General features: G+C 42.8%; 2 protein-coding genes across 3 annotated transcripts in view; both read left to right on the forward strand.

The window, feature by feature from the left end:
* Nucleotides 1-399: 399 nt before the first annotated feature.
* nfxl1 (nuclear transcription factor, X-box binding-like 1) lies at nucleotides 400-21,221 on the forward strand. The gene is made up of 23 exons (XM_030773878.1): nucleotides 400-424; nucleotides 1,138-1,344; nucleotides 1,782-1,967; nucleotides 2,980-3,089; nucleotides 3,200-3,330; nucleotides 3,445-3,623; nucleotides 4,359-4,520; nucleotides 4,649-4,749; nucleotides 5,353-5,467; nucleotides 5,674-5,798; nucleotides 6,049-6,171; nucleotides 6,923-7,013; nucleotides 10,476-10,596; nucleotides 10,797-10,956; nucleotides 11,652-11,743; nucleotides 12,253-12,274; nucleotides 14,535-14,672; nucleotides 16,856-17,022; nucleotides 17,143-17,212; nucleotides 18,717-18,821; nucleotides 19,125-19,211; nucleotides 19,861-19,914; nucleotides 20,087-21,221. The coding sequence occupies exons 2-23, from the start codon at nucleotides 1,149-1,151 to the stop codon at nucleotides 20,261-20,263; spliced, it is 2,712 nt and encodes a 903-aa protein (XP_030629738.1). The 5' UTR covers nucleotides 400-424; nucleotides 1,138-1,148; the 3' UTR covers nucleotides 20,264-21,221.
* A 1,974-nt stretch (nucleotides 21,222-23,195) lies between these two features.
* corin (corin, serine peptidase) overlaps nucleotides 23,196-27,177 on the forward strand; it is a 23,137-nt gene continuing 19,155 nt past the window's right edge. The window contains exons 1-2 of one of the 2 annotated variants that reach the window (XM_030773224.1): nucleotides 23,196-23,340; nucleotides 23,877-24,021. In XM_030773224.1, the coding sequence (XP_030629084.1) occupies nucleotides 23,901-24,021 (121 nt within the window). In that variant the 5' untranslated portion in view covers nucleotides 23,196-23,340; nucleotides 23,877-23,900. Of the gene's footprint in view, nucleotides 23,341-23,876; nucleotides 24,022-24,904; nucleotides 24,941-27,177 lie in introns of those variants that run through there. The other variant, XM_030773225.1, reaches the window with a different exon arrangement.

Consider the following 27,177-nt stretch of genomic DNA (forward strand, 5'->3'; position numbering starts at 1 on the left):
ATGTAAAAAAAATACTCTTTATAAATAAAGCATTTTTGTTGAGACAAATGTGTGACACTGACGTTGTGTTTTCCAATAATATTGATACTACAATCCTCCAGCATGGGTCACTTCGGGATGGAGCAAAATTTATCTGATACATTATTGCATTATAATACACGTGGGAAGGATCACTTTCATGACCGTGTGCCAAAATTTACCGTTTGTCAGTTGGTCGGAACCTTCACCCATACAGCTGCGCATGACACGTTGCAAATATTTACCTAGCAGGGAGTTGTAGTTTTTAGAGTACTATACCGCCACCTTCTGCTAAGTAACTTAAATTCCTCGAATCCACCACTTCCCGTCATGCTTGGCAGTACTTACGCTGTGCGCTTGACAACTCAGAGCTTCGTATCGTTTCATTGAGCTGGAGTGAAGTACGGTAAGGTGTCTATGTGAATGAATTGTCTCAAATATACCGGCACTGTCACTTGACCAAATGGCAAAATAAACAATTTTAACCACATATTGGGAACATTTCAATGCTGACTTTTTCAGTAAATAAGGTTATATCCAGATATACATTGTTGAATTTTTAGTTTGCCATCAAGGCAGCTAGCGCAGCTAACGTACCTTTACTAGCAAGGCATTTCCCCTGTCAGTAGGAGCGAGTTAAAGTCGGCATCGCAACAGTATACCTGTTTAACTTATGATACTGTGGTAAGCAGTTATATTGCCTGTATGTTGCAAGAGCAATATAATTGCAGTTAGCACCTGAGATGAGTTAGCAATATTAACCCTAGTGAAAATACTAGCACACTGCCAGCACACCCCTTTTGTTTCGCTTACTGTGAAGTTATGTAAAACATACCCGGTGTATTCGCTGTTAAGCTTGCACATCTGGTCTTTTTTATGGTCCAAGGTGCGCTGAACCGTTAGATAATTCCCAGAGCCTTTTTGCCCCTTTCACAACTTAAACAGGCTCCACTGAGCATTAATTTAGCTAGCCAGTTCTCTACATAACTTTTTAGCGATGGGCATTGCATGTTTATTGGGCATCGACTATGATACCTGATCAAACACATACCTCTGAAACAAAATTTTTCCTGTTGTAGTTTTGTAGTGTTTTTTTTTTAAAACTTACCATTGACCCAGGAGACCTCCAGATGGAGCCTGCTTGGCGACAGCAGGGCAGGGGTCGAGGCCGGGGTCAAGGACGTGGGCAAACCACAGGTGACCCTATTGGCCTGAGACCCCAAAGAGACGTTCCCAAAGATGGTGGTGTCTGGTCTGGCAAGGGGAGAGGAGGGCAGGCAGTGACCACTGCGCCTAAAACTGATAATATGGAAGTCCAGAGTAAAGGTGAGAGTACTTGACTATTACAGATGATATGTTAAATGATCATCACTACTTGCTAATGTAGGTATGCCTTATATCTGTTCATTTTCATTAATACTGAACTTAGCAGTGGCACTTATGCAACAATCAGCTCCTTAATGGCTTTTTGCTTGATTTGTACTCTGCCTGTCTTGGAAGTTGTTTTGGATAAGAGTGCCTGCAAAATGAATAAATGTAAACTTACATTGACTGTATGTTCATAATGTCCAGCGCTGAGATGGAGAGGTCCTCTTGTTCTCAAGGTTCTTTGTTCTGTCTTACATCTAATCCAGGGTTCATACTGAAACTTAAAGTCCCTGGTCACCATTCATCTGTGTTAATTCTGCTTGCGTTGGATTCTTTTATGTGTGAGTGAGTTTTGGTTGGATTTATTGTCTTGATTAAAGTTTTCTGCTCTCAAGTTGCTTCGTCACAGTCGAGGTTCGATGAAATCAGGAAGTCCAACCAGGCGGCAGCCCAGCGATTTGCAGAGGCTCAGTACAGTTCCTCTTCAGAGGATGACGATGAGGATGAAGAGGCATCAGATGGACTGGGAAAGCGTGGGAAGATCCTGGAGTCAACCTTTACCTCCTACGCCAGTCAAACAGGTACGTCCCAACCTGACTCGGCATGGTCATATGTCAGACTAGTCTCTATGCAATGTCTTGTACACTGAATTATTGATGCACAACCCTGCTGTAGTTTATACAGACATTTCTAGATAATAAGGAACCAGTGTTGAATTGATTCTCGTTAAGTTGTGATCAAGAGAAAACAGAGATTTTCATTGTAAGAGGTTGAAATACGGGGTCACCTTTCAAACTGCACGCCTGGTCAGCTTGCAAAGGGCAGATATTATAGTTCTGATTCATAAACAGAGTAATAACATGTGTAAGCCTGGACAGAGGGAAGGTGTGTGTGAGCCTGCAAACACAAGCACAAGCACAGATATCCCCTACAAGTTGTCTCTACGCACACACAGTCAGCCTGTGTGAAGCTCAACCACAGTGTCATTAACTTTAGCAGTGCCGTGCCCTGGCATGCTGCATGTGCTTAACCACACAAGGCACTCTTTTCTTAGCACCATGACCTGGGGCTTAATGGACCTAAGGGGTTGTTTTTCTGAAAGTGAAGTGATCTGTAGAGAGGCCCAGGTGGTGAGGAGGTTATTGGCAGGTAAGGTAAAATGAGGGGAAGACAAACTGAGGAAATGTAGGAGTAACACTGAGACAGTGAACAAGACAAAACATATAGGACTGATGTTTTTCAGTTGTGTAAAATTAACTCAAAACCAAATAAGTTTTGTTTTGATAATTGTTATTCTCTTCGAAAGTGCTTTTATACAGTGACAAAAATGCTTACAAAATGCTTATAGGAACCTCTGTGCCTACAGTTGGCATAGAGGTTCCTGCAAGCACCCATGTAAAAAAGAGAAATGAGCTTCATATAAATTATATATATTATAATAATTATATATCTAAAATAACATAGCATATGGTAAAGCAAATGGTACTACAGCAGTGTGATAGAGGGGATTTTTTTTGTCTGGCTTAACATAAGCTAATTTTCTAATGTCAGATTTGAAGTTCTCTGATTGGATTGTTGGTGATGTGTTTGTAGGTGGTGATGTGACTGATTTGGAGCGCACACGTCAGTATCTGAACGAAGCTTTCCAGTCAGGGGCCATCACCTGCCTTATCTGCATTGCATCTGTGAAAAGGACCCAGGCAGTAAGACACACGGACACACTCAAATCAAACAAAGCACTAATACACTGTACACATTCATTCTTAATCTCTCTCTTTCTCTCTCTCTCTCTCTCGCTGTCTCGCTCTCTCAGGTATGGAGTTGCGTTGGGTGTTATTGCATTTTTCACATCCCGTGTATTCAAAAGTGGGCAAAGGATTCCATATTCCTGGTATCCTCAATCACAGATGAGGATTTTGGGAAGAAAGACCACCCTTGGCCATGGTAAGTCTATGGCCAAAGACAAAAGAGCCATTTGATGTTCATAGCCACTAGGTTTGTACTATACATGTTTTCATTATTCATTATAAGTATATAAATTCTCTTTCTCTCTCTCAGCCCCAAGTGTCGACATGAGTACACACCCCAGGAGACACCCAGTCGGTACCACTGTTACTGCGGTAAGGAGGCCGACCCAGTCCCAGACCCCTGGCTCCTACCACACTCCTGTGGTCAGGTGTGTGACCGGGAGTTTAAACCACCCTGTGGACACCACTGCTTGTTACTCTGCCACCCAGGTAAACACACTTCCTAGAGCACTGCTCTTTCACTCAGGCACACACACACACACACACACACACACACACACTCATCGCCTTGCTGTTTTATGTCCAGGTGCACATACACACGCAACTGCTTTGTTTTGTATTCCCCTGATTAACATTCACACACATCCAAGGGGTGAAAATGTATTTTAAATTCATTGCTGTACATAGTCGTCACCTAACAATACATCACAGTCGGGAACAGATCTAAAAATCTGAAATGTGATATGTTGAGCAAAGACTGTGTGGGTAGTACACTCCTTTGCAGAAATAAATCAGTTTTGATACATTGTAAAAGACTCTTAATCCGTCTAGAGAACAACTTCGTTATATCAGTGATTTAAGGACGGAGAATCACCTCTTGTCCAATTTCGTATAGGCAAAGAAGAACAGCAGTTTGTTTTGTTTTGTTTTGTTTTTCCCAAAGATTATATCATATGACTACCAGATGTCATAAAATGACAAGCGATGGTTTCATCTCTTCTTCTTTCCTAAAAAAGTCAGTAAATGGGCAGGTCCACCTGTGACAGCATTTCTGAACATTCCAATTTAAAGCCCATACTCTTGAATTCCTCCATGCTGGATTTGTTTTGCACTGTTGCAGGTCATTAGGGAGTTTTGAAATCTGAAGAAATGTAGTATTAATGTGAGTGTATTAATGGGGTGTGTGTGTGTGTGTGTGTGTGTGTGTGTGTGTGTGTGTTTCAGGGCCCTGTCCTCCGTGTCCCAAGATGGTGAGTGTGTCGTGTCTTTGTGGGAAGTCCCAGCCTGTACCTCGTCGCTGCAGTGCCAAAGCCTGGACCTGCAGACAGCTATGTGGACGGCCTTTACCCTGCAGACAACACACCTGCAACAACACCTGCCACTCAGGTAACCCCTTACACACACATGCACACCGTACACACATCACACATTCACGATCACACACATAGAAACAAGCACAGTTAAACCATGCTAAAATAGGAATCTGTCTCTTCGTGCTCTTTCTCTCACTGAAGGTGAGTGTGAGCCGTGCCCACGGGTGAGTGTGCAGAAGTGTGTATGTGGCAGAAAGGAAGCTGAGCGCCAGTGTGCTGAGCCCACGTGGCACTGCGACCAGGTGACCGCTCGACTTTTACTCATGAATCCCAAAACACACAAACAACCCTCCTTCTAAACACCATCTGTAATGACCATCCACCTTTTTCATGTCTACTTTCTATTCATTAAAGGCATTTTCGATGCCTTACGTGAGTTTCAGTGTTTGAGGATTGAATATGTATGGAGATGGTGTTGTACTGTCAGTTTTAGTCATGTTGTCAGTTTTATTACTGATTGCTATTCAAAGAAATGAGAGCAATAAGAATCTTTCCAGTTTACAGGTTCATACTGATTCACCGCTTCACACATCAATTAAACATTGCGTAATAATGACTAATGAGGAAAACTGAGAACTAAATTCATGAAGCAAATAAAAACACATCAAAACCATTAGCCTTCTGGCATGTTCTGTGAACTGAATTGAAAGGAACTTGAGTAATGTATTTTTTCAGCTGTTCTAGTCATTGTAAGGTTGATAGTTGCCAGCAGGTGTCACCACATTATCATATAATAACCTTCGGTTTCCATCAACAAACTGCATGCAAAGTTGCCTCAGAACAGTAAATACTAGAAGTGTGTGTATGTGTGTGTATTTGTTTTAACCCCTTTCTTGTCACTGTAGGTGTGTGGGCGCCCCCTCCCCTGTGGTAATCACACATGTGAACGAGTGTGTCATGATGGTGTGTGTGGAGAGTGCCCTCGTGCAGGAAACCGTTTGTGCCCTTGTGGAAAGACCAGTAAGTAATTATCTTGGTATTCTCACATTAGCTGTGTCATACGCACATTTCTTTAAGAGTTGATTCTTAATTTTCTGCTGCCAAGGAGTTACTTTGTAGTTAATTATGCTGTGTTCTTCTGTACTCTCATTTGTTCCCCTCATACTACTGCTCTGATATTGTTGGTCTGTTACAATGATGTTCTTATTCTGTGTGTGTGTTGTCAGAGTGTGTCCTGCCATGCACCGCTGACGTGCCCACCTGTGGAGACACCTGTGAGAAAAAACTAGACTGTGGTTTACACACCTGCTCCATGCGCTGCCACAGAGGCCCCTGTGAAACGTGCCGCCAGGTAACATTCACTTCACTCCCATGTGCAGACATATACACAGATTTTTAGAGTAATGGTTTGACTGTTTACCCCCTAGAGGGCGCCTTGTCAGTGAAACCTTAAGTTTAGACTTGTTATTCCCCAGACTTGTTGCTTGTTGCTAAAGCAAATGTAAATACCCTCTCCTTGATTCACTCTACTTTTTTTCTCTCTCTCTCTCTCTCTCTTACTGTGTGTTGTGTGTGTGTTGTGTGTGTGTGTGTGAGGGCAGGAGGTTGAGAAGCAGTGCCGCTGTGGGCGGTATACCCGGCGAATGCCCTGTCATAAGGAATATCTGTGTGAGTCTAAATGTAATCAGACACGCAGCTGCAAACGCCACCAGTGCAAAAGGAAGGTGAGCTTTTAATACACATAAACACACATACACCCATACTGACCTGTCCCTCTGCCATACACACACACACACACACACACAACTCTGAACACCTGGGGAAGCAACATGAGGTATAGCACATGAAAAGATTCACTCACAAAGTTTCATGTACATCTGATCCACTGCTGTGCCAGTAAAAAAAATTTGCTTTTTGCATAATACTGCCAAACAGCTCTGCAGTGACTTGATCACTATGGTAACCATTCATCTCGATGCGTAGCTTATCTGGGAAGTTATTTTTTCCGCCAAATTTGTCATTGTGTCTTAACCACAGACACGTTTGCACTCAGAGCTGTTAGTGATGGAAGGTTTGTCACCTTGTAAAACAGTGTCTTGGTCACACTGTGATTGATACTCGGGAATGAAAGTGTGAGAGAGTGAAAACAGCTCAACACGCACTTCATATCAACCTCTCTTTCAGTCACACATGTTCCATCTTATCCTCTGTCCCTACCACACACACACACACACATACACACACACACATTTTCCAACTTCATGGCCAGGTTTGCACATGTACCTACACACTTAATCTCTTGCAAATAAATGCACACCCACGGACCAACTTTTCCTTTAGTAGACCTGCATGCTCATATGCACTTGTGTTTTTCATATTTTGAACACAGACTCACACGCATAAGGAAAAAAATAGCAAAGTCTTAGAATAGTTTTAAGTATTTGTGCGTATGTTTGTTTGTGTGCTTGCTTGCAGTGTTGCCCGGGTAACTGTCCACCTTGTGACCAGAGCTGCGGTCGAACCCTTGGCTGCAGGAACCATAAGTGTCCCTCCATCTGCCACCAGGGTAAGACAGCCACACACACACACACACTTACACACACTCACACACACACTCAAGTCACTTAAGCACTGTCTCCCACCAAGCTCAGACACACATATATGTAGAGATTGTGGGTCAAGTTAAGACTTGGTTATGTGTTGAACCACCCATCTACCCACCCAAAATAAAGCAAGTCACATGTCTCTTTTCAACGATCCAAAAATCCACTAATTATCCCAATCCAGCGAGCTTGGGTCAAAGGCTTTGGTACGGAATGTTCCGAGTCTGGAAATCCATTTCTGAGTTTCATTAGATTGGACCTGACAGCTGAAACCCAGGTGATAAAAACTCCTGCATCGCAAAATTGCCCAACCTTTATTGTGAGAGAGGGACAGCCACAGCTTGGAGCAGCTTCTGTTGTAATGAGCGTGTGTTCATCACGTTAATGGTCGCCCACTGAGGTGAGATTTGTCGAGGGCTTTTTGTTTGGGGTTTTGGTTTTTTTTGTGCATACACTCCCTGGGTTCTAGGCTATAATTCTGAAATTGGATTATTATTGCTATAAAAATTCCGTTTCCAGCAAATTGTTCTACCACTGTTTAGTCATTCATTACCAAAACTGCCAGAAAACTCACCAACAAAAGAAAAACATGACAAGTGATGTTTTGCTATGAATTCTTTGGCCAGTGAATTTTTGGAATCATGGGAGTTGACGGTTGCATGTATGCTAATCTTGAGCCTCACAATCTGAAGTCATAAAAACAGGGTGCCCTTGTCTTTCTGGCATAGAGGTTCACGTGGTAGAAGAACATGATTGTAACAAGAAGAATCTCAGTACCAGATTGACTCCTGGATCACATTAGCTTGTAAAAGCTTGTATTGCACTCAACATAAATTTGAGAGTTTTTTGAATAACTAGATTTGTTTTTGTTCATGATTTATTTGATGTGTATTCTGTCATTGCGCTGAGCATTTTTACACTGTGTCAGTCACTTCTGACACGGTTTTCAACACCGCACCATAATATTTATATGTATTATAATATTAGCTATATTTTAATAGTGATACAGAAACTGGAGTAACTTTATTAAAAAACTTCTTTTGTGTGCTAAGTTCTGTCATTGTAGGTTTTATTTTCACTTTTTTGTGATTTCTCTATGCATTATTTCACATGTGTTACCTGGTAAGGAGGCTGTGAGATGAGGTTAGCTCCAGCTCTGTGTTTGTGTAATGACCTTGTATGTATTGTTCTCTTAGTGTTTGAACCCTTTCATTCTAAAAGTCCTTTTTTGTTCATTCTTTTGTGTATTTGTCCCAGTCTTCAGTCTTAGCCTTATTATGGCAAGAACAACTGCTATACGTTGCCCTGTTTAGGAAACCTTGCACCACATACATAGATGGACATTTTCATTTAAGCCAATTTTGTAGAGCTTTCCATGGATATTTATGGAAGATGTTTTCTGTAAAACAGGAACAAGTGATATTTCTAAAAGGGAAAGTAATGTAAAGGAACTTCACTAGAGAAGTCTTGAAAGGTGTATTCAGAGACTCTGAGGAGCAGTGCAAGGTTTGAGCAGATGTGACTCACCACTGCAGAATACACAGAATACACTGTATTTTACAGATGTGACTTACCACTGCATAACACACAGAATACACTGTATTTTACAGATGTGACTCACCACTGCAGAATGCACAGAATACACTGTATTTTACAGATGTGATTTACCACTGCATAACACACAGAATACACTGTATTTTAAAGATGTGACTCACCACTGCAGAATACACAGAATACACTGTATTTTACAGATGTGACTTACCACTGCATAACACACAGAATGCACTGTATTTTACAGATGTGACTCACCACTGCAGAATACACAGAATAGGCTACACTGTATTTTACAGATGTGACTTACTACCACAGAATACACTGTATTTTACAGAAATGACATACCATTGCAGAATACACTATGTTACAGATATGACTTACTGCTATAGAATACACTGTATTTTACAGAAATGACATACTGCTGCAGAATACACAGAATACATTTTATTTTTCAGATTTGACCTTAGTGTACACTAAACTGAGGACTGAAACTTGTATGAAGTTGAAGTGTGACTAGTTACTATTCCACATTAAGGGCCTGTTTTTACTGAACAACCAAAATGGCCAATTATATGTATACTTCTGTTTCTCTTGATTTTATGTAACGTCAGTCATTTTGGAGATTCCATTTGCAACATCACAACTGTGTCTGGCAGCAAGTCCGTTTTGAGCCGTCTGAATCAATTCTTTCTAACCTTTCCCTAGCAATAGCCTTTAAATGGACTGGGCCTGAAAATGAGATGGTTTGTTGTTTGTTGGTTAGAGGGTTTAATCAGTAATATTGTGAAACACCAGTGTGCCAATGCGCGTCAGTGATCATGCAGTGGTGAAAAACTGGGTCAGTATATCCCTCCCCTGACCAGCGGTTACGGGGCCTTCAGCCGTCACTGAAAGAGCTCTCACCACTTTCTCTTCTTCTTTCTCTTTTTGTTGGACATCATCTACATTTTATTATTTTTCTGGAAAATTCTATGCTCACCCAGATTAATGTGATGTTGTTTTGACTGTTGTATGTGTAGCTTGTTTCTGCCTCCCCCTAGGTTTCCCATGAGAGCTGGCCATATGCTCGTCTCTGGGGCCCAGTATCAGAGAAATGAGATTGTAAATAGAAAAACAAATTGTATACGCGTCGCCTGTGTCGTCTGATATTGGCTTGGAATGCGGGACCCTGTTCCTTTCAGCTGTGTCAGATTGACAGAGATTAGCCACACAGAGACGGAACTCATTAATTCAGGTTTCACAATGATATTTTAATGAGCTGACCTTTGGCAGTGACTTGTGTGTGGGAAAGAAAGAGAGAGGAAGAGTAAGGTTATGGAGTGAACGGGTGTATAGGTCATCTTATAGTTTTTTTAATTATTTAGTTATCTTGGCCCCCTCCCCCTCAGTATGCGAAATGCTAAAAGGTATACTCAGAAGCATGACAGGAACTTCTGTGAAACACACAACAGACTGTGTGTGTGCGCACGCTCTGTTGTTCTTTTTTAATCAAAATGTCAGCTGGGTGTAGTGTCAGTCTAGTAGACTTTATTCAGAAAATCTGTTTGTTCATGCAATTGCAAAGCCTGTTTTGAAGCCGAAGCCCTCTCTGGATGAAAGTACTAAATGTGGTAGAAAGAAGACATGCTAGAGGGTTAACTTGTCTTAACATCCACTACTCTAGTTCTGTCTGTATGCTATGTTGTTTTTTTCCACATGTTTTATGTTGGTTTAAATCAAAGAAGCGTTTTGTTGGCAACCCCCCTTCATTTAACATTCTTTTCATTTTTAATCTTCTCAGTTCAGACCTCTTAATGTGCCCATAGTGTTGGTCTGTGTAACAGTAACATGGTGGAGTATATATTTGATAAATGTTTTTTCCTGTGTGACAGGTAGCTGCTACCCATGTCCTGAAATGGTGGAGGTGAAATGCCAGTGTGGCTCCACCTCTCTGTCTGTGCCGTGTGGGAGAGAGAAGAGTACTAAACCACCTCGCTGTAAAGAGCTGTGCAGGTACACACACACACACACACACACTCACTCACTCATGCTGTTTTTACACCAGGGATACCACTTTTAAAACTGGTCATGTGTGATTACAATTAGTGTTACACTGTGGGGGACTGAAGAATGAATGTGTACATCATGCGGTTAAAACCAACAGCCAAACAGTTGTGCAGTATTAAAGCGTCTCTCTCTCGCTGCCTTTTTAGGAAACCACCTACGTGCCACCACCCTAGCCGAGAGAGACATCGCTGCCACTTTGGTCCCTGCCCTCCCTGTAAACAGCCATGCCAACTTGCCCTGCCCGACTGTGCCCACCTGTGTCCCGCCCCGTGCCACGACCAGATCATGGTCAAATCCTCTGATAAGGTGCACGTCACAACTTCACATCACACAGCCAGAGAAGGCTGTCAATCTTTTTTTTTATCTATTTATTGTCCTGCTATATTAGTCAGTCTGTATTCGACATTTTCTCTCTTTTTATATGAATCAACAAGCTATGTATGTTCATTTTCACTGAGATTTCATGGCAACTGCGCTTTGTCAAGTCTTGTGTGTGGAGAACAAGGCGGCGCTGGTGCACTCTTGGGTACAGCCGATGTATCCATGGTTATTATGAATATGACAGTCGAATAATCTGGTCCTGTCAATTCGAGTATGAGTCACTCCAGTGACTAATTTCCAATTCAGATGCTTAGAAAGAATAACCCAACATAGTTTCTCAGGCTCTCTTTGATAAATCAAATGGTAAAATGTTTTTGCTCTATTTTAAACAACTTACTTAATACTGTAATTTTTCAGTATTACATAAATGTTACATAAATAACAGTGATTGAAAGTGTTACATAAGGTTCTGTGTTATGTTGTATTGACTGTTATATATTGAATATTAGGTAGGATTGTATTATATTTTATTTGTTATATAATGGTGTTTTTGTGTTCAGGCACCGCAGCTGAGTGTCGATGAATCCTTCACTACTTGGAATCGCTTTCATACTTACACCTTCAGCTAAACCTGTCATTTGATATGTGTGTGTGTGTGTGTGTGTGTGTGTGTGTTTCAGACTCAGCTGGCAGGTCCATGGGAACAGCCCTCAGCTCCAGCGTTTGTTTGTAAAGCTTTGCCGTGCCCGCCCTGCCAGGTTCCCATACCCACGTATGTAAGCCTGCCCTCCACACATTGTGATCTGTGCATGCGTGTGTGCGTGTGTGTTTGTGTTTGTGTGTGTGTGCGCGCGCGCGTGCGTTTGTGTTTGTGTGTGTGTGTGTGTGTGTGTGTGTGTGCGTGCGTGCGTGCGTGTGTTCGTTTGTGAGGGAAAAGAGGAGAGAACAAAGTAGAGAGCGAGCATATGTCTCCCAGACACACAGACAGTCATTCTGATGTCATCATATGCCTCCCCTGATCCAAACACATTTAGACCACCTGAGTCCTAAACCAAAATAATCACTTTGTGCTGTAGCCTAAGTGTGTGTGAGCTATTCATTTGTCTCGTCCAACCTACACAAGTGATTGGGCCAAAAGCCTGCAGCTCTCTGACTCACTTTGCATCAGAGTAACTACATATGGCCATCCTCCCATGTGTGTGTTAGTGTGTTTATGTAAAAATACCCCCCTGAGAAAACTGAAAGACAAATATAATATTGTGTATGTTTTCATCTCCTCAGGGCATGTCTGGGAGAGCATGAGGTAAGCGCGTGCACGCACACACACATACACACATGCATGCATGCATTTGAGCCTTGATCTTTATTTTTTTCCTTAGATTCTGTTGCAATAATGTCTTTCATTCTGGCTGGTCCAGTGTTCCTTGTGGAGGCACTGACTGATAAACAGAGCAGTGTCCGTCTCTGTCGCTCTTTTGATAAGGCAAAGGTCAGGTCTGTTTGTGTTCAGCCTTTAAAAGCACTCTAATCATGCACTGCAGCTGAAATGTCAGAGAGAGAGAGAAAGAGACAGTCGACTGGGAGTGAGAGAGAGAGAGAAAGAGAGAGTGAGACAGAAAGATTTGATCCGAACTAAAAAGATAATGGTTTCTGTGTCTGTTTACTTAAATGCAGTCGTAATGTTTGTTGACATACTCGGAGCATGCTATTTCTGACAACACCCAAACAAAACATGTCCCGATCTGCCTGTCATTAGGTTGCTTTAGACACTATAACTTTCTGATATACCCATGTGACAGAGGATTCCAGCACTGCTGCAGTCCCTAACTCCAGAACACCACCCCCCCCGTCCTGACAGTGCTGCCAAGGAGATGTCTTTTTTGTCTGAGAAAGTAATACATTTGAAGGGAGGTTCTGTTTCACTGACCAGACTAATGAAAACTCTGCCAGCATTTTAGCTCTAATATAAACACGCAAGCACAAGACTTTGCCTGCTTTTTCACACTTAATGGTTAACCTGGAATGCGATTTTAATTGAAAAAATCCCTAAAGGAGGGGTTATGCTCTTTTGCTCCATACTCACATTTTGTTGTCTCACGGAAACTAATGAAAATACGTTTCATCAGAAACTTCTACTCTGTTCTCTACATCACATCCACATTGCCAATAAATGTTTGTATCTAAACTTCATTAGATGAGAGACCCTTTTTTAGCCATAATAAAGCTAAATTAGATCATAATATGTAAGTCTTTGCTTTTAGAATCAGCCAGAAGTTCATTGGATTCTACACTAAGAGAAGCTGTTGTTGCTGTTGGGTGTTCTTATTAGTAGATTCCACATGAGAGACACAGCCATGATCGCTCGGGATTTTCAAAACTACTTTGGGGATTAAAGAAAGCACAGAGAGAGCAGGAGACTGGAGAAGCTAGTGTTCAAAACCACCAGGGCCCAGAGAGTCTCAGAAGACTCCAGCCTCCCCTCATGTAGAAACACGAGGCTGTCCATCAGACCAACAGAGGGAAAGAGAGTGGACCAGAGAAGCCACCTAGAGGCCAAGGGCTAAGACTCCTCCCGAACAACATGGGCTGATGACTGAGACGGGACATAATATCTCTGTCATAATATCCCAGGATTATTATGCCTGTAAATCTGCGTGGTATAATAGCTTGGCTGGTCGTAAGCCTAAGCCCCTGTGTGTACAGTTCACATGGAGAATGGGAAGGGATTGAGGTGCTCTGATGGGGATTTGGTGTATGAATGTGTCAGAAACATCAGCCCTGCAGAGGTTTTCACACATGTATACAGAGAAGGTTCCACCATCCCAAACAATGTCCAGCCCAGAGCAGTGCTCAGAAACAGCGTGTTGACCAAAGAGCCTGAAAGAGACTTGCGCTGCCTCTGCACACTAATACACTGAACTACACTAACTACATTCAGTCAGACCATCAGTCAGTCAGTTAGTCAGACCATCAGTCAAGCAGTCAGACAATCAGTCAGGCAGTCAGACAGTCAGTCAGGTGGTCAGACAGTCAGACAATCAGCCAGTTAGTCAGACAGTCAGACAATCAGCCAGTTAGTCAGACAATCAGCCAGTTAGTCAGACAATCAGTCAGTTAGTCAGACAGTCAGACAATCAGCCAGTTAGTTAGTCAGGCAGTCAGTTAGGCAGTCAGACAATCAGTCAGTTAGTCAGGTGGTCAGTCAGTCAGACAATCAGTCAGTTAGTCAGACAGTCAGACAATCAGCCAGTTAGTTAGTCAGGCAGTCAGACAGTTAGGCAGTCAGACAATCAGCCAGTCAGTCAGGCAGTCAGTCAGATAGTCAGGTAACAGCTGGACAGACGTTATACTGAAGGAGGGAGATCACAAATCTCGAAGTGCTTTCTCATCATAGATGAAGTAAAGCGGCTGATGGCAAAACAGAGTAAATATACATAATGTATAAATAATGCAAACCCAGAGACACAAATACATATATGTTTGTATGCGCACACACACATTTATTAATATGTGTGCAGCGTGTGTGTTGGTTTGTGTTCACTCCTGTGTTTGTCACTGTCTAGGTGAGCCCTGTCCCGTGCCATGCGCGTGGCCCCTTCTCCTGTAAGCGAGCCTGCGGCCGAACTTTGACCTGCGGTAACCATAGCTGCACACTGGAGTGTCACAGCGTGACCCCCAGCCTGAGCGGAGACAGAACCGAGGTACAGAAACTCATCTGTCACTCTTTCGTTTCATTTTCTTTTTCTTTTTCTTTTATCCCATTCTCTTTGCTCCAGATTCCTGTACTGTCGACTGAATTTCAATATGCATGAGGTGTGCAGCCCAGAGGTATCTGTGATTTTCAGCATTACCCGAGGTGTTGTGCGGCCCAGAGGTATCTGTGATTATCAGCATTACCCGAGGTGTTGTGCGACCCAGAGGTATCTGTGATTATCAGCATTACCCGAGGTGTTGTGCGGCCCAGAGGTATCTGTGATTTTCAGCATTACCCGAGGTGTTGTGCGGCCCAGAGGTATCTGTGATTATCAGCATTACCCGAGGTGTTGTGCGGCCCAGAGGTATTTGTGATTTTCAGCATTACCCGAGGTGTTGTGCGGCCCAGAGGTACCTGTGATTTTCAGCATTACCCGAGGTGTTGTGCGGCCCAGAGGTATCTGTGATTTTCATCATTACCCGAGGTGTTGTGCGGCCCCGAGGTATCTGTGATTATCAGCATTACCCGAGGTGTTGTGCGGCCCAGAGGTATTTGTGATTTTCAGCATTACCCGAGGTGTTGTGCGGCCCAGAGGTATCTGTGATTATCAGCATTACCCGAGGTGTTGTGCGGCCCAGAGGTATCTGTGATTATCAGCATTACCCGAGGTGTTGTACGGCCCAGAGGTATCTGTGATTTTCAGCATTACCCGAGGTGTTGTGCGGCCCAGAGGTATCTGTGATTTTCAGCATTACCCGAGGTGTTGTGCGGCCCAGAGGTATCTGTGATTTTTAGCATTACCCGAGGTGTTGTGCGGCCCAGAGGTATCTGTGATTTTCAGCATTACCCGAGGTGTTGTGCGGCCCAGAGGTATCTGTGATTATCAGCATTACCCGAGGTGTTGTACGGCCCAGAGGTATCTGTGATTTTTAGCATTACCCGAGGTGTTGTGCGGCCCAGAGGTATCTGTGATTTTCAGCATTACCTGAGGTGTTGTGCGGCCCAGAGGTATTTGTGATTTTCAGCATTACCCGAGGTGTTGTGCGGCCCAGAGGTATCTGTGATTATCAGCATTACCCGAGGTGTTGTAGGGCCCAGAGGTATCTGTGATTTTTAGCATTACCCGAGGTGTTGTGCGGCCCAGAGGTATCTGTGATTTTCAGCATTACCCGAGGTGTTGTGCGGCCCAGAGGTGTGTGGTGGCTGCTGGGTTGCGTAAGCCTTGTTTCCGTTCACGCAGTGGAAAAAGTTAGAGTGTATACCCGGCGTGAGCAGAATGCCTCGCTCTAGGGAAGGCACTTGAGGACTGAAGGGGAGGGGGTGGCAATGATAGCCCCCCCCCATAACCAGCTACAGTTACAGCTTGACCCCTGGATCAGGTGTGTGTGTATGTGTGTGAGAGAGAGAGGGAGGGGGAGGGCTCGTGTTTGTTTGAGGATGGTAATTTTGTGCCTTTCTGTATGTATATTTTGTATAAGGACGAGGGCATATTTGTGTGAGCGAGAGCATGTGTATTTTGGTATAAATGAAAGTCTGTTTTTATATAAGTGTGGTAGTCTGATGTCTTAGGTTCAGGTGGGGGTTAAGGAAACAGCCACGAGTCTTCCTCTAATAGTTTGTCAACCCTAACGAGGGTTCCACTAACGGAAAACATAAACCGGGACAGTGACGGAATCGGAATCGGCGCTCCAAGCATTCTGTTCGCTTCTAGAAACTTCTAGTCGAAAGAAGAGATTAACAGATGGAGCATGCTCTTTGATATGGACAGATCTGTGACATAAGGATTAAGGACATTCCTATGCCATAAATCGGCCTACCTGCTTTAAAATTGGCTGGGGTTTTTTTGTTTTTTTTTTTATTTTGATTTTGTTTTTTTTATGTATATATATATATATATATAGCTGCATGTTTGGTAACCTGTCCTTCCGCTGACCACTTAACTGGGCAAATATGGTGTGGTATCAGTACTAGACTTCAGAATAGAAAATAAACAGACACACACACACACACACTCTCACCCTCTCTCTCTCTCTCTCTGTGTCTGTAATGTTGCGTGTTGAAGCTGAGTGACTGGACAGGATGGTTTATTGAGGGAATAAAATAGGCCCAGAGTGATTAATATCTGGAGCAGAGTGCTTATGATGGCTCATAATGAAGCAGCCCTACATGGGCACATGTCTGTGTGGACAGGCTGGGAAGGAGTGCCTGCAGTGTGAGGAGGGCTGCTCTAAGCCCCGGCCCGCCGGCTGCCCCCACCCCTGCTCGCTGCCTTGTCACCGTGGCAACTGCCCCCCCTGCACCCAGATGATTCGCCTGCGATGCCATTGCAAGATCAGCGCCGTCTTCATAGAGTGTCTGTGAGTTATAAACACACACTGCAAGAGCGGTTCTTTGCGCATAAATGTCTTACTCTTTAAAAAGTAATTACTTTCTAAATGCTACAGAAATGTAATGCTGTTCTTTTTTTTTGTGGGCAGGAAGCTATGCTCTGCTGATGATGAAGGCAAAAAACTATTGACTTCCTGCAAGAATCAGTGTCCTAAACAGGTACAAGATGTGGGTGGAGATGGGATCCATCATTTATATGTTTATTATTTAGTCATGGTTCACTGTACACATGCTTATCTGTTTTCTCTCTTAGAGCTTATCTTTCACTGCATTTTTCCCTTGTCATTTCTCCTCCTCTCACACATCCCCGCTCCTGCCTGTGTCACGTGTGTGATAAGAGTTAGAGTGTGTGAAGAGTGTGGGAGAGAGTGTGTGAGGATTGTCTGTGTGGTTAGCTGAGAGGGAGGGAAGCACGGGAGATTTATTTTTGTTTATTTAGATTTGAGTATGTGCAAAATGCTTTTAGAAGTAAGAAAAATGACTGAAGTCAAACATGCAACCAATCTGTGAGCGTGCATCCGCGCGTGTGCATCTGTGCATGTGTATGCGTGTGCGCGCGCGAGTGCACGCATGTGTTTCTGTGCGGTGTGGGTGTGTGTGTTGAGACGAGTGGGGTGGGGGGGGGCAATTAAAATCGTTCTGGTGTGTATGAGGAGGGGGTTTTCTGGCATGGGCCATGTTGGCCTGACCTCTCATGGCTGTTCCTGTTAAGGCCCATTTAAGCTGTGGCTGGCGCACTTTCCTCCCGCATGTGGCAACTGCCATCACCTGGGAACAGTTAGCTCCAGCCTTTTATCTCCACACTGGAGCAGTGCAGAGCAGACTAAAAAAAAGAGAAAAAACACAACATAAGGCTTTCTTTCTCAACCTATGTCCCTTCATCTGTCTTTGTTCTCTTTGTTACTTGTTCTTTTTTCCCCACTCTCTCACAACCCTTCTCTCTTTCCCCCGCTCTCTCTCTCTCTCCCGCTCTCTCTCTCTCTCCTTCCCACTCTCTGCCTTTAAAGCCTGAGTCTAGTTGTGTTGTGTAATTCCAGCCTCAAACATGCCCAGTTCTTCTGGTCTGTCAAACTCCATTCCATCATACACACACACACACACAGGGGCCACACACACAGGGGCCACACATTATCCTAATCTGCTCCTGGAAGGAGTCTGGGTTCCAGACACATACATGAGGAAGTCCAGTTCAGTTTGCAATGTGGACCACATGTCAAAGACATCTCTGCACAGGAGCACACAGAAACCAACAGCACCATGTTTATTCTCACAAATTCTGACAGCAAGTCTGTAGACATAGAGAGTCTAAGTTCAGTTTGCTTTATTTGACCGTACTCCTCTCTTTTCTATTCAGAAACATTTTCTTGAGTGGAGCAGGTCACTTAACTTGTCAGTAAATGTTAGGTTAGACAAACACATGGACATACACCCTCTGGGGACTGGTGGAGATTCTCCCAGTTTGTCAGTGACTCAGGGATGCCCGCTGTTAATATAATGGCCCAGGTCTGAGCCGTTGTATAGCAAGGTACAGTTTAGGACAGAACTAACATTCCCAACACCTTAAGAAAATATAGTCTCTTACAGCAAATCTTCTTTCTCTGCCTGAGGAAAGTTTGTGAGTACAGTCTTCTGCGTGTGTTCATTTACATGTTTTCATGTGTAGTTGAGCTGTGGTCATCGCTGTAAAGAGCTCTGTCACCCTGGAGACTGTGAAGAGAATTGCTCTCAGAAGGTTAAAGTGAGATGTCCTTGTAAACGGATCAAAAAGGTACACACACTCTCACACCCTCTCTCTCTCTCTCTTCAACGGATACAGCAGTTTACTGTTACAGTGAAACTTGGGTCTAAAAACTCTGCACTAGTAATCAGAAGTGCCTTTTCTGCTGCATCAGTCCTTAATCTGAAGCATTTTTGTTATAGCTGTCATCATCGGACTATTATGTTTATATTAATAAGTATTTAAAATAATGGCAGTGAGCAGCCGGCAGTGGCAGTTAGCAGATGGACACTGTGTCGCCTCTGAGGGTAAGATAACGATGATAATATTGTCATTGCGTGTCTTTACGTGCAGGAGTTTCCATGTTCCCGTACCAGGCAAGAGGAGGACCTGGTTGTCTGTGATGACACCTGTCGAGAAATACAGAGGAAAGCTGCTGAGGTGCCATATCTGTTACATTTGTCTTTACATATATAATGCAATTGTATTTTATTACTTATTGAATTAACTGTATTCCAGTCATAACTCTTTAAATCAAACAGCAGATCAAAAAATCTATTTCACATGAATTAAGGCATGAGTTGTAAGATAGAAATCCAAATGTTGATTTGCTTACACAGTCACAAACTCTTTCAACCCGCAGTCAAAGAGTCATTAAATCACATGACAAAAAGAAAAAAAAAAACAAACAAACAGGGCCATCATTTTTATTGTCACACATCCAGCACATGTGCCTTTAGTGTACAGATAGGTTTGTGGTTCCCCGAAGATCACGTTTTTCTGTGTGCCCTCAGTTTCATGATTCCCTGCTGACAATCAAAACCACTAATGGACCAACCACACATTTTACACCCCATCACCATGGGAACACATCAAACCAATACACTTCCAACTGAGAGTGCCAGGGGGGTCGTTTCACATCCTCAAACACATTTCACTACAATACCTATGAAATTCATATGCCGCTTTTGTCACAAAAACCCCCATTAGGAGACTATAAACTGATGCACTGCTTTAATGAGCCGTGTGCGTGTGCATGCGTGTGTGTGTGTGTGTGTCTGTGTGTGTGTGTGTGTGTGTGTGTGTGCAGGCCCAAGAAGCAGAGGAGCGAGCAGCTCAAGAGGAGGAGAGAAGGAAACAGCAGGTAAGTTTGGAACTTAACACAGATGAAAAGCAGGAAATACTGGCTGTCCGTAATTGTTGTTGCAAAGCATGTTAACGAATATTTGTCTGTGCGTCTGTGTGTGTGCGCTTGTGTTTGTGTTTTGTGTTTGTGTGTGTGCGCGTGTGTGTGTGTGGGTGTGCGTGCGTGTTAGGCTGAGTTGGAGGCCTTTGAAAAACGACATAAAGGGAGGAAGAGGAAAAACAGAAGGAATACAGAGGCGGAGACTGAAGAAGGGGTGTGGCTTAAATACAGAAAGTACCTGCTGGTGCCCGTTTGTGGGGTGCTGTTGGCCATGGGCACATACTACCTGCTGCTGCAGACCAATTAGAGTGCAGGCAGATAACACCCACCTCTGTTGAATTACAGACTCCTTACACTTTGCAAAGATGGATGGAGAAATAAACGAATCAAGTTAAAGATGTCCCACAGAGGTCGAGCACATGAAGCAGGTGTGCTGTACGGTGTAAGGATGTCTTGTCTAGTTCACTTATTGATGAACCACTGTGGCTCAGTGCTTTGCTGCCTATTTAGCATTCAGTTACTTCAATCTTTAATTGTTTTGCAGGAGATCAGTAGTATCAGAAAGAATTTGAACTGTTGAATATTTTCCCATTTGCGATTTGACAAAACCAGGTACAGGGGGGCAGTCCCACATATTTGAAACAGGTAGAACTTTGTGTGAGCTGCTAGACTGTGTTGATACCTGTGTCACTGTAATGATGTGCTTATGTAGCCAACTATTTTGATACACCTTATGTATACCATTGCCACTCTAAAAAAAATCCATCTCTAAAAATTCTCCCAGACTCATTGCACCACCCACAGCTGGTTTCCACAGTTTAAAGGTGTGCAGAGGCCACATGTGCAGAGGTCAGAGCACACTGTTCAATGCTCTCTTTTCTGTCAGAACGATTAAAGCTGTGGTGTATTTCATGTATAGTTATGAGCACATTGATGCGACCAGTGTACTCCTGTGCCATGTCATCGCCTAATTTAAACATTTCGAGGTCGCTTATAAATTATATGTTTATATCCATATACGAGATGAGAATTCCAGGTTATTGAAGAGTGTCTATCCATGAATTACACTTTTTTTTAGATGAATGGTTCCACTGGACGAATGAAAATCTGATCAATTTAGAAAATGGCATTTAAGGATGATAAGCAGTTTCGTTTTGAACGTTGTGTCTTAGTTGTTAATAAGGTATGCGTATTTGATTTCACGGCGATTTAGAATGGTTCAGCTAAAATTTTGTTTCGCCTTATACCCTGGTTTAAAAAATAGCCCTTTGTTTGTAGGTTCCAGATACTAAATAAAAACATTATTTCGACTCTGTTTCAGTGTGCCTTTTCTAGCTTTTCAGATTTCAGAGAAACTGGAAGCGAAGTCGTGCTTGATTGCTCGACCATTAGGCTAATAAGGCTGGAGGCTCTCCATTACGCGCCAAACCCCGCTGGTCCGAAAGCTCACACGCAGTGCTGCTTATTAGTGCGAACGAACAAGCAGAGACTGTGGATCCAAACAAAATAGGGGTCTATGTGTGTGTCACACTAGGAAAGCACTATAAAAGTTTCCTTCTATTGGGGGCTTTGTCTGGTACACGGTCCTTGCAACTTCAAGGATTTTACTAACATCTTTGACATCCCAGGACTAAAGCATTACGCATGGTGATAATGAACTACTGCCATCCTGTAGCCCGTGTCAGTCCTTTCGCTGACCTCCGAAAGTAGCAGCTCTTGCCTCTTTACCTGTGCGCTTCGAGGAAACCACGAAAATGATCAGCCTGATAGTGTTTGTGTGTTAAAAAGGTAGGCTGGGTCTAAGACCGTGTTTCGAGGGTGGAGTTAATAGGCACTGATATCAGGCAGGAGGTCCTGAGGTGAAAATAATATTAGGGAGACCGCTTTTCTTCACTGGGACTTCCCCATCTTGCCACCACCGCAGCGCAAGGGAGCACAGACAGACAGCTAGCTGATCTGAGATGCGCGGATGAGAGACCCTGTGTGACAGTTATGTTGTCCACGGAGCAGCTGCACGCGCTTAGCCTTGGTGACTCGTGCCAGCACTCAGTGGTAAGAGACTAGACAGGACACGCTTCCTTGGAAAGTTACCCATCATGAGCCAACTTTGGATCTGACCTAATATAACTTTCAAGAGGAAAACTGTGAATGGCAATAATGATTTTCTTCGCTTGGGCAGTGTGTCAGCATTACTTGTAAACAATTTTATTATTCGATAATGGAGTATTTATTTATTCATTTAGGCCTACGTATTGTTTTAAAATGTGTGGTTCTGTCCAGGTGGCTGTTGTTCTTATTTTTATCTTAACAATAAATCTAACCAAATTTCTATTCGGCGTGTTCGGGCATTTCAATGTGCGACTGTTCTCGGAAGATTCTGTTAAATTACCCGGTAAACCTGAGTGAAACGATCACTAGTTTGCGCGAGATTTCCATTTTAAACCGTTATGGTGCGGTGGTTTTCCTCCCGTCCTAGAAACATCTCTATCTCTCAACAAACACACACACTCACTCACAGAGAGAGAGAGAGAGACAGTCAGCAGTGGAGACACGAGCTCTCCGATTGCTGTCTCGCTTTCGGAGGGTTAGCCCTAAAAATAATCTTTCCCTCCGAGATGAGCTTTCAGATTCCCCCGTTCCCCCCTCTGACAGACATGGAAAGTCTGAAGCGAGAAATACCTGGATAAAAATAGGCGGACTCAGTGGAGGGGCTCTTACCGTGCTCACCAACGATCAGGGGCTCGGGGGTCGGATCCTACATTTGCAAGCTAGCATAAGGGTTATAATAAAAATGTTTAGAATTAGTCTTCAAATTTCAGAGATGCAAAGAAACATGCTACTAAACCACGCTTAAACTCTGACTGTGGATGACCTTGACACGAACTGCACTGCACAAGTTACACAGGCACAGATCAGCCTCTCGAAACGATTTTGTTGTCTGAGGACAACGTAGCTTGTTCATAAATTACGTTTGATTAAAATAGTGTTATATATATATATATACATATATGAAAATCATTTCTTAATTACAGGGAGTTTTTATCCTTATTTTTATTTATTCATTTATTTGTTGCCTAAATCATGCTCCTCCACTTAACGCGCTTTGCGTTACACGTTCGCTTTAGGACCCTGCAGCGCGCATGTGGTCGTATTGTCAGCGCACGGGAGACGGGTCGTCTAAAAACTCCTGTGAGGGAGACCGAGCGAACCATTCTTGATTTTCCTCTGTAATGCACACCGTCTCTGAGGTCACGAGCGTTTTGAGTTTTTAATCAGTCTGCTAATGACCATGTCAGTACCGCGAGACGGTAGCGGAGGACGTTTAAACCACTGCGGCGCAAAGAGACGTGATTAAGTGCTTTACAGTCAAGACGGGACATACAGGTAAGATCAAAGAAAAGCAAGTTAGGAAGCTATTGGAAGTTTAATGAACTTATTGACGGTTATCTTAAAGTGTATAGAATTAGTAGATTTGTCTTATAAACCACGTGCGCATCTGTATTAGTATTTTATTTACGTTATTACAAGTGGGTATACTGGTAAGTGTGTTACTGTTAATATTAGTAATCATAATATAAAAGTTATGTACTGTTATTTATACATTCGAAGCTTCTTGTAGTTTAATACACAGAAACCTGGCATTCTTGTGTGTAAGAGGTCTTTATTATTTTATTAAGGTTATTTCATCCAGTCTGATTTCAACAACACACAACCTACCCTATTTCTCTGCCCTCCATTAGTCCTCCGTAAGTGCCTTAGGCAAGAGCGGTTTAAGATACCCCTGAGTCCCACAGTGTCACACTGCATTAATAAGACTGACTATTTATTCATTTATTTAAAGTCTTTGCGCTCTCTTCGTCGTAAGAAAAGAAATGCCTAAATTCTGTCCATAGCCCAACGGCAGTTTTCTCTCTTTTCAGGTGTCCGGCGCCGATGCACAGATAATGGGCGACTCGTGCTCGCAGAAACTGGGCTCCGTTAAACATCTCCGACTGTTGTTGCTCATCCTCATTCCGTGCATCTGTGGTCTCATTTGCTTATTAGTCATCTTGCTCGCTTTCACAGGTAAAACACAAACTTTACCCGGTGTGACAAAAATATAATCGCATACAAACTCAAGGGAATTCGTGTGATTTGTCATGCTTTCATCTAATTATTTGAATGAAGATAAGTGATTACTGAGGTCAAGTGACATGACACCGAGTAAAACCTATATGAAAACTACATGGTACAGCTGGAGCACTTAGTTTCTAATCTGAGCCTATCTGTAGTGTATCTGCTTTACCACGAGCTCCACTCCTCAGAGTCAGAGACAGACGTGTAGTCCTCTCCTTTACAGTTGGGTAGTGAATGAGTCAAGAGCACATGTTCATTTGGAGAAATAGAATGACCTGGGAATGAGGGATGCGTTAAGTGAATCTGTTAAATAAGAGTCTCCGTGGAACATGACGCACGCTCCCTCGCTTTGTCACTCCACTGTCATCCCTTCAAATCCACCCACTCGCTTGGGTAGGTGGCAGAAAACACACAATAAGCATCACTACACACACTCATTTAAAGCATAGTGTATGTTTGAACCCACACTTACATGCGCACACACACGCGCGCGCGCGCGCCCGCACACACACACACACACACACACACACACGTCCTCAATGGAAGAACTTAGTGTTACATGTCTTTTTTTTAACATCAAATTCCAGATTTTGTAACATTAACTGCTATCGCTCGCTCTCTAGTTTTTGTGTTCACATTTCTCATCAGTCCGTTCGCTGTTTATCTGATGGCTAATAGCCAACCCTCAGACGTTGTCGTGATTATGTTTGTCTTTGCTTTATGTGAGTGAGAGTGCTGCGGAGGGTTGATTTATTTTATTCGCAACTCCCTCTCTCTCTCTCTCTCTTGTCTGTCAGTCCCAGATGGTAGAGGATACACGGGCTTTGAATGCAGTCATGTTTGGATCTAAATTTGTCCTCGGTTTCCTGTGAGTCATAAATACACCAAACAATAAATGTTTAAAAAAATATATATATAGTTTCATTCAAGATGATGCAGAGGCGCAATGAGTTCAGTGATGAACTGTTAATGGCTCTTATTTTGTGATATTATGTGGATTTTTCCTCAATAATGAGAGTTCATCTAGAGAATTTATTTGAACCAGTAAAACAGAATGTAATTGTGTCTTTCTGTGATTCATAAATTTTAGAGCAGTTTTCAGTAAAATCATGTGTTCAGTGACATTGTTCGTGCGCAGAAAGTCAGTAACTACTGTTGTAGTTGCTTCTAGAGTGTTGCTTTGTAAACTTATTTACTGAGGTGGGAGATGCACATGTATGTGCATAGAAAAACGGACTCCTCCTCTCTGTGCGTTATTGCGTCTTATTGTTAGGGTGGTATGTGAAGCTTTATCTGAGAAGTGGATAAAATGGTGTAAATGTTGTTCATATGAATGTCCAACAATTAGAGCTATCTAGTGTGTCTGTGTGAGTGAGAAAATGGAGAAAGGGGTTAAACGTTACAGCAGAGGTGGGGGATAGGTCAGTGAGGACCAGAGTTTGGGTCTCAGACATGTCTCCTGTCCTCCTGCTGGGTGTCTGTTTAGACAGACATCTCTTATCTGTTTGGAGACTGAACCTGCGTGTACTCTGAATCTCCTGAGAATGTGTCAATTAATTAATTAATTTTGTGAAGACGATTGTCCCTTGATAACTGAAGTTCCTTCAACAACTGAGTAGATGAGAATCTCTCTCTCTTTCTCTCTCTCTTTCTCTCTCTCTTTCTCTCTCTCTCTCTCTCTCTCTCTCTCTCTTTATCTCTCTCTCTCGCTCATTTATTCTTTTGACTTGTAAAACTCAATGTGTTTTACTACATCACACCACAAGGCAGGCAATATGAGGAGGTCTGTATACTACCGGAGAAACGTGTGTGTATGTGTGTGTGTGTGTGTGTGTGTGTGTGTGTGTGTGTGTGTTTGTGTGTGTGTGTGTGTGTGTGTGAGAGAGAGAGAGAGAGAGAGAGAGAGAGAGAGAGAGAAAAGAAAACATCTGGGTGTTTAAGGACCGCTGATTCTTTTCACATTCCTCTCTTCCTTTTCACCTCCTGTTCTCCTTTCTCTGTTTTCTTTGCTGACAATAAGTGCTGTGTCATAAACATCCTCAGTCTGTTTCCCAGAAGCAATGAAAGGATGGCTCTAAAAAAAAAAAAAAAGAAAAGAAAGAAAAAACGCGTATGCGTGCGTGTACGTGTGTGACAGGGAGAGAATAAAGAAAAAGAAGCATTTAAGTTAAACATTGAATGCTTTAGTAATTACAGGTGTGCATGTTTTGACCAGTCTTAATATACCGGTGTAGCTATAGTTCAAAGTGTTGTCACACAAGGTCAGACCGGCTTCTGAACTCCAGACAATATGTGAGGTCGTTCTTTGAGGTCATTGACCGTAGGGAATCAATATAAGTGAGCCATCACTTTGAGTCTGTGACCATTACATATGTTCACCTTAGAGGGCTATATGTTCAGGACAAATTGTCTACGAAAAGCTCATTCCATTTTCATGTTGAAGTCACTAACAAAAAGCTGCTTTTAGACAGTAGATAAACAAATGCAAAGGCGTGTTTGTAATTGATTTAAATGTACGTGAGAAATGTTCGAGATTACTGTCAGACACGCTATTTATTTTTTTATAATCTTTGTTGACAACACTGAGGCAACGTTGTTTACTCTGTTTAATGTGCGGCTGTTGGGTTGAAATTCATTTTGGTTTACTTTATTTGTCACGGGGTGCATTGCACAAAGACTTTAAATGAATGCACACTTTCAGCTAAACCATCATTTTGATTTAGACAGGAGCACAAAACATCTCACCACGGAAAGGTTAAGCCCTCTAGAATAGACACATCACATCATAATGTTACTGCCTAGCTGCTGATTTGAGAGCTCTAACAATGTTTTTCTAATAATGGTTATGTTTATGAAAACACTTGGGAAAGTTTATCCTGGCTCTGATGTTAAATTGAGAAAGTAATAAAAGAGTCAGTTACATTTGTTAGGATTTAAGTATCAAGCTTCATTTTTGGCCCCAGAAAAGTTTTCGTCGAGGATTGAAAGTTCCTTAACGACAGGACAGAGTAATTTAATGAATGTTCTGAACCTTTCTTCTCGTCTTTCACCGCCCCTTTAGCCTTTTACCCCTCCATTGTTCCTTTTCTATTCTCTCCCCGTACT

Source organism: Chanos chanos, chromosome 5 (genome assembly GCF_902362185.1).
Source record: "Chanos chanos chromosome 5, fChaCha1.1, whole genome shotgun sequence".
Taxonomy (NCBI): Eukaryota; Metazoa; Chordata; class Actinopteri; order Gonorynchiformes; family Chanidae; genus Chanos; species Chanos chanos.

Bases quoted from the DNA above. Each gene is read 5' to 3' on its own strand.
- nfxl1 (XM_030773878.1), top strand. From the start codon at position 1,149: ATGGAGCCTGCTTGGCGACAGCAGGGCAGGGGTCGAGGCCGGGGTCAA. The intron at 3,090-3,199 runs GTAAGACACACG...TCGCTCTCTCAG, and splicing joins CTGTGAAAAGGACCCAGGCA to GTATGGAGTTGCGTTGGGTG. The intron at 7,014-10,475 runs GTAAGACAGCCA...CCTGTGTGACAG, and splicing joins TCCCTCCATCTGCCACCAGG to GTAGCTGCTACCCATGTCCT.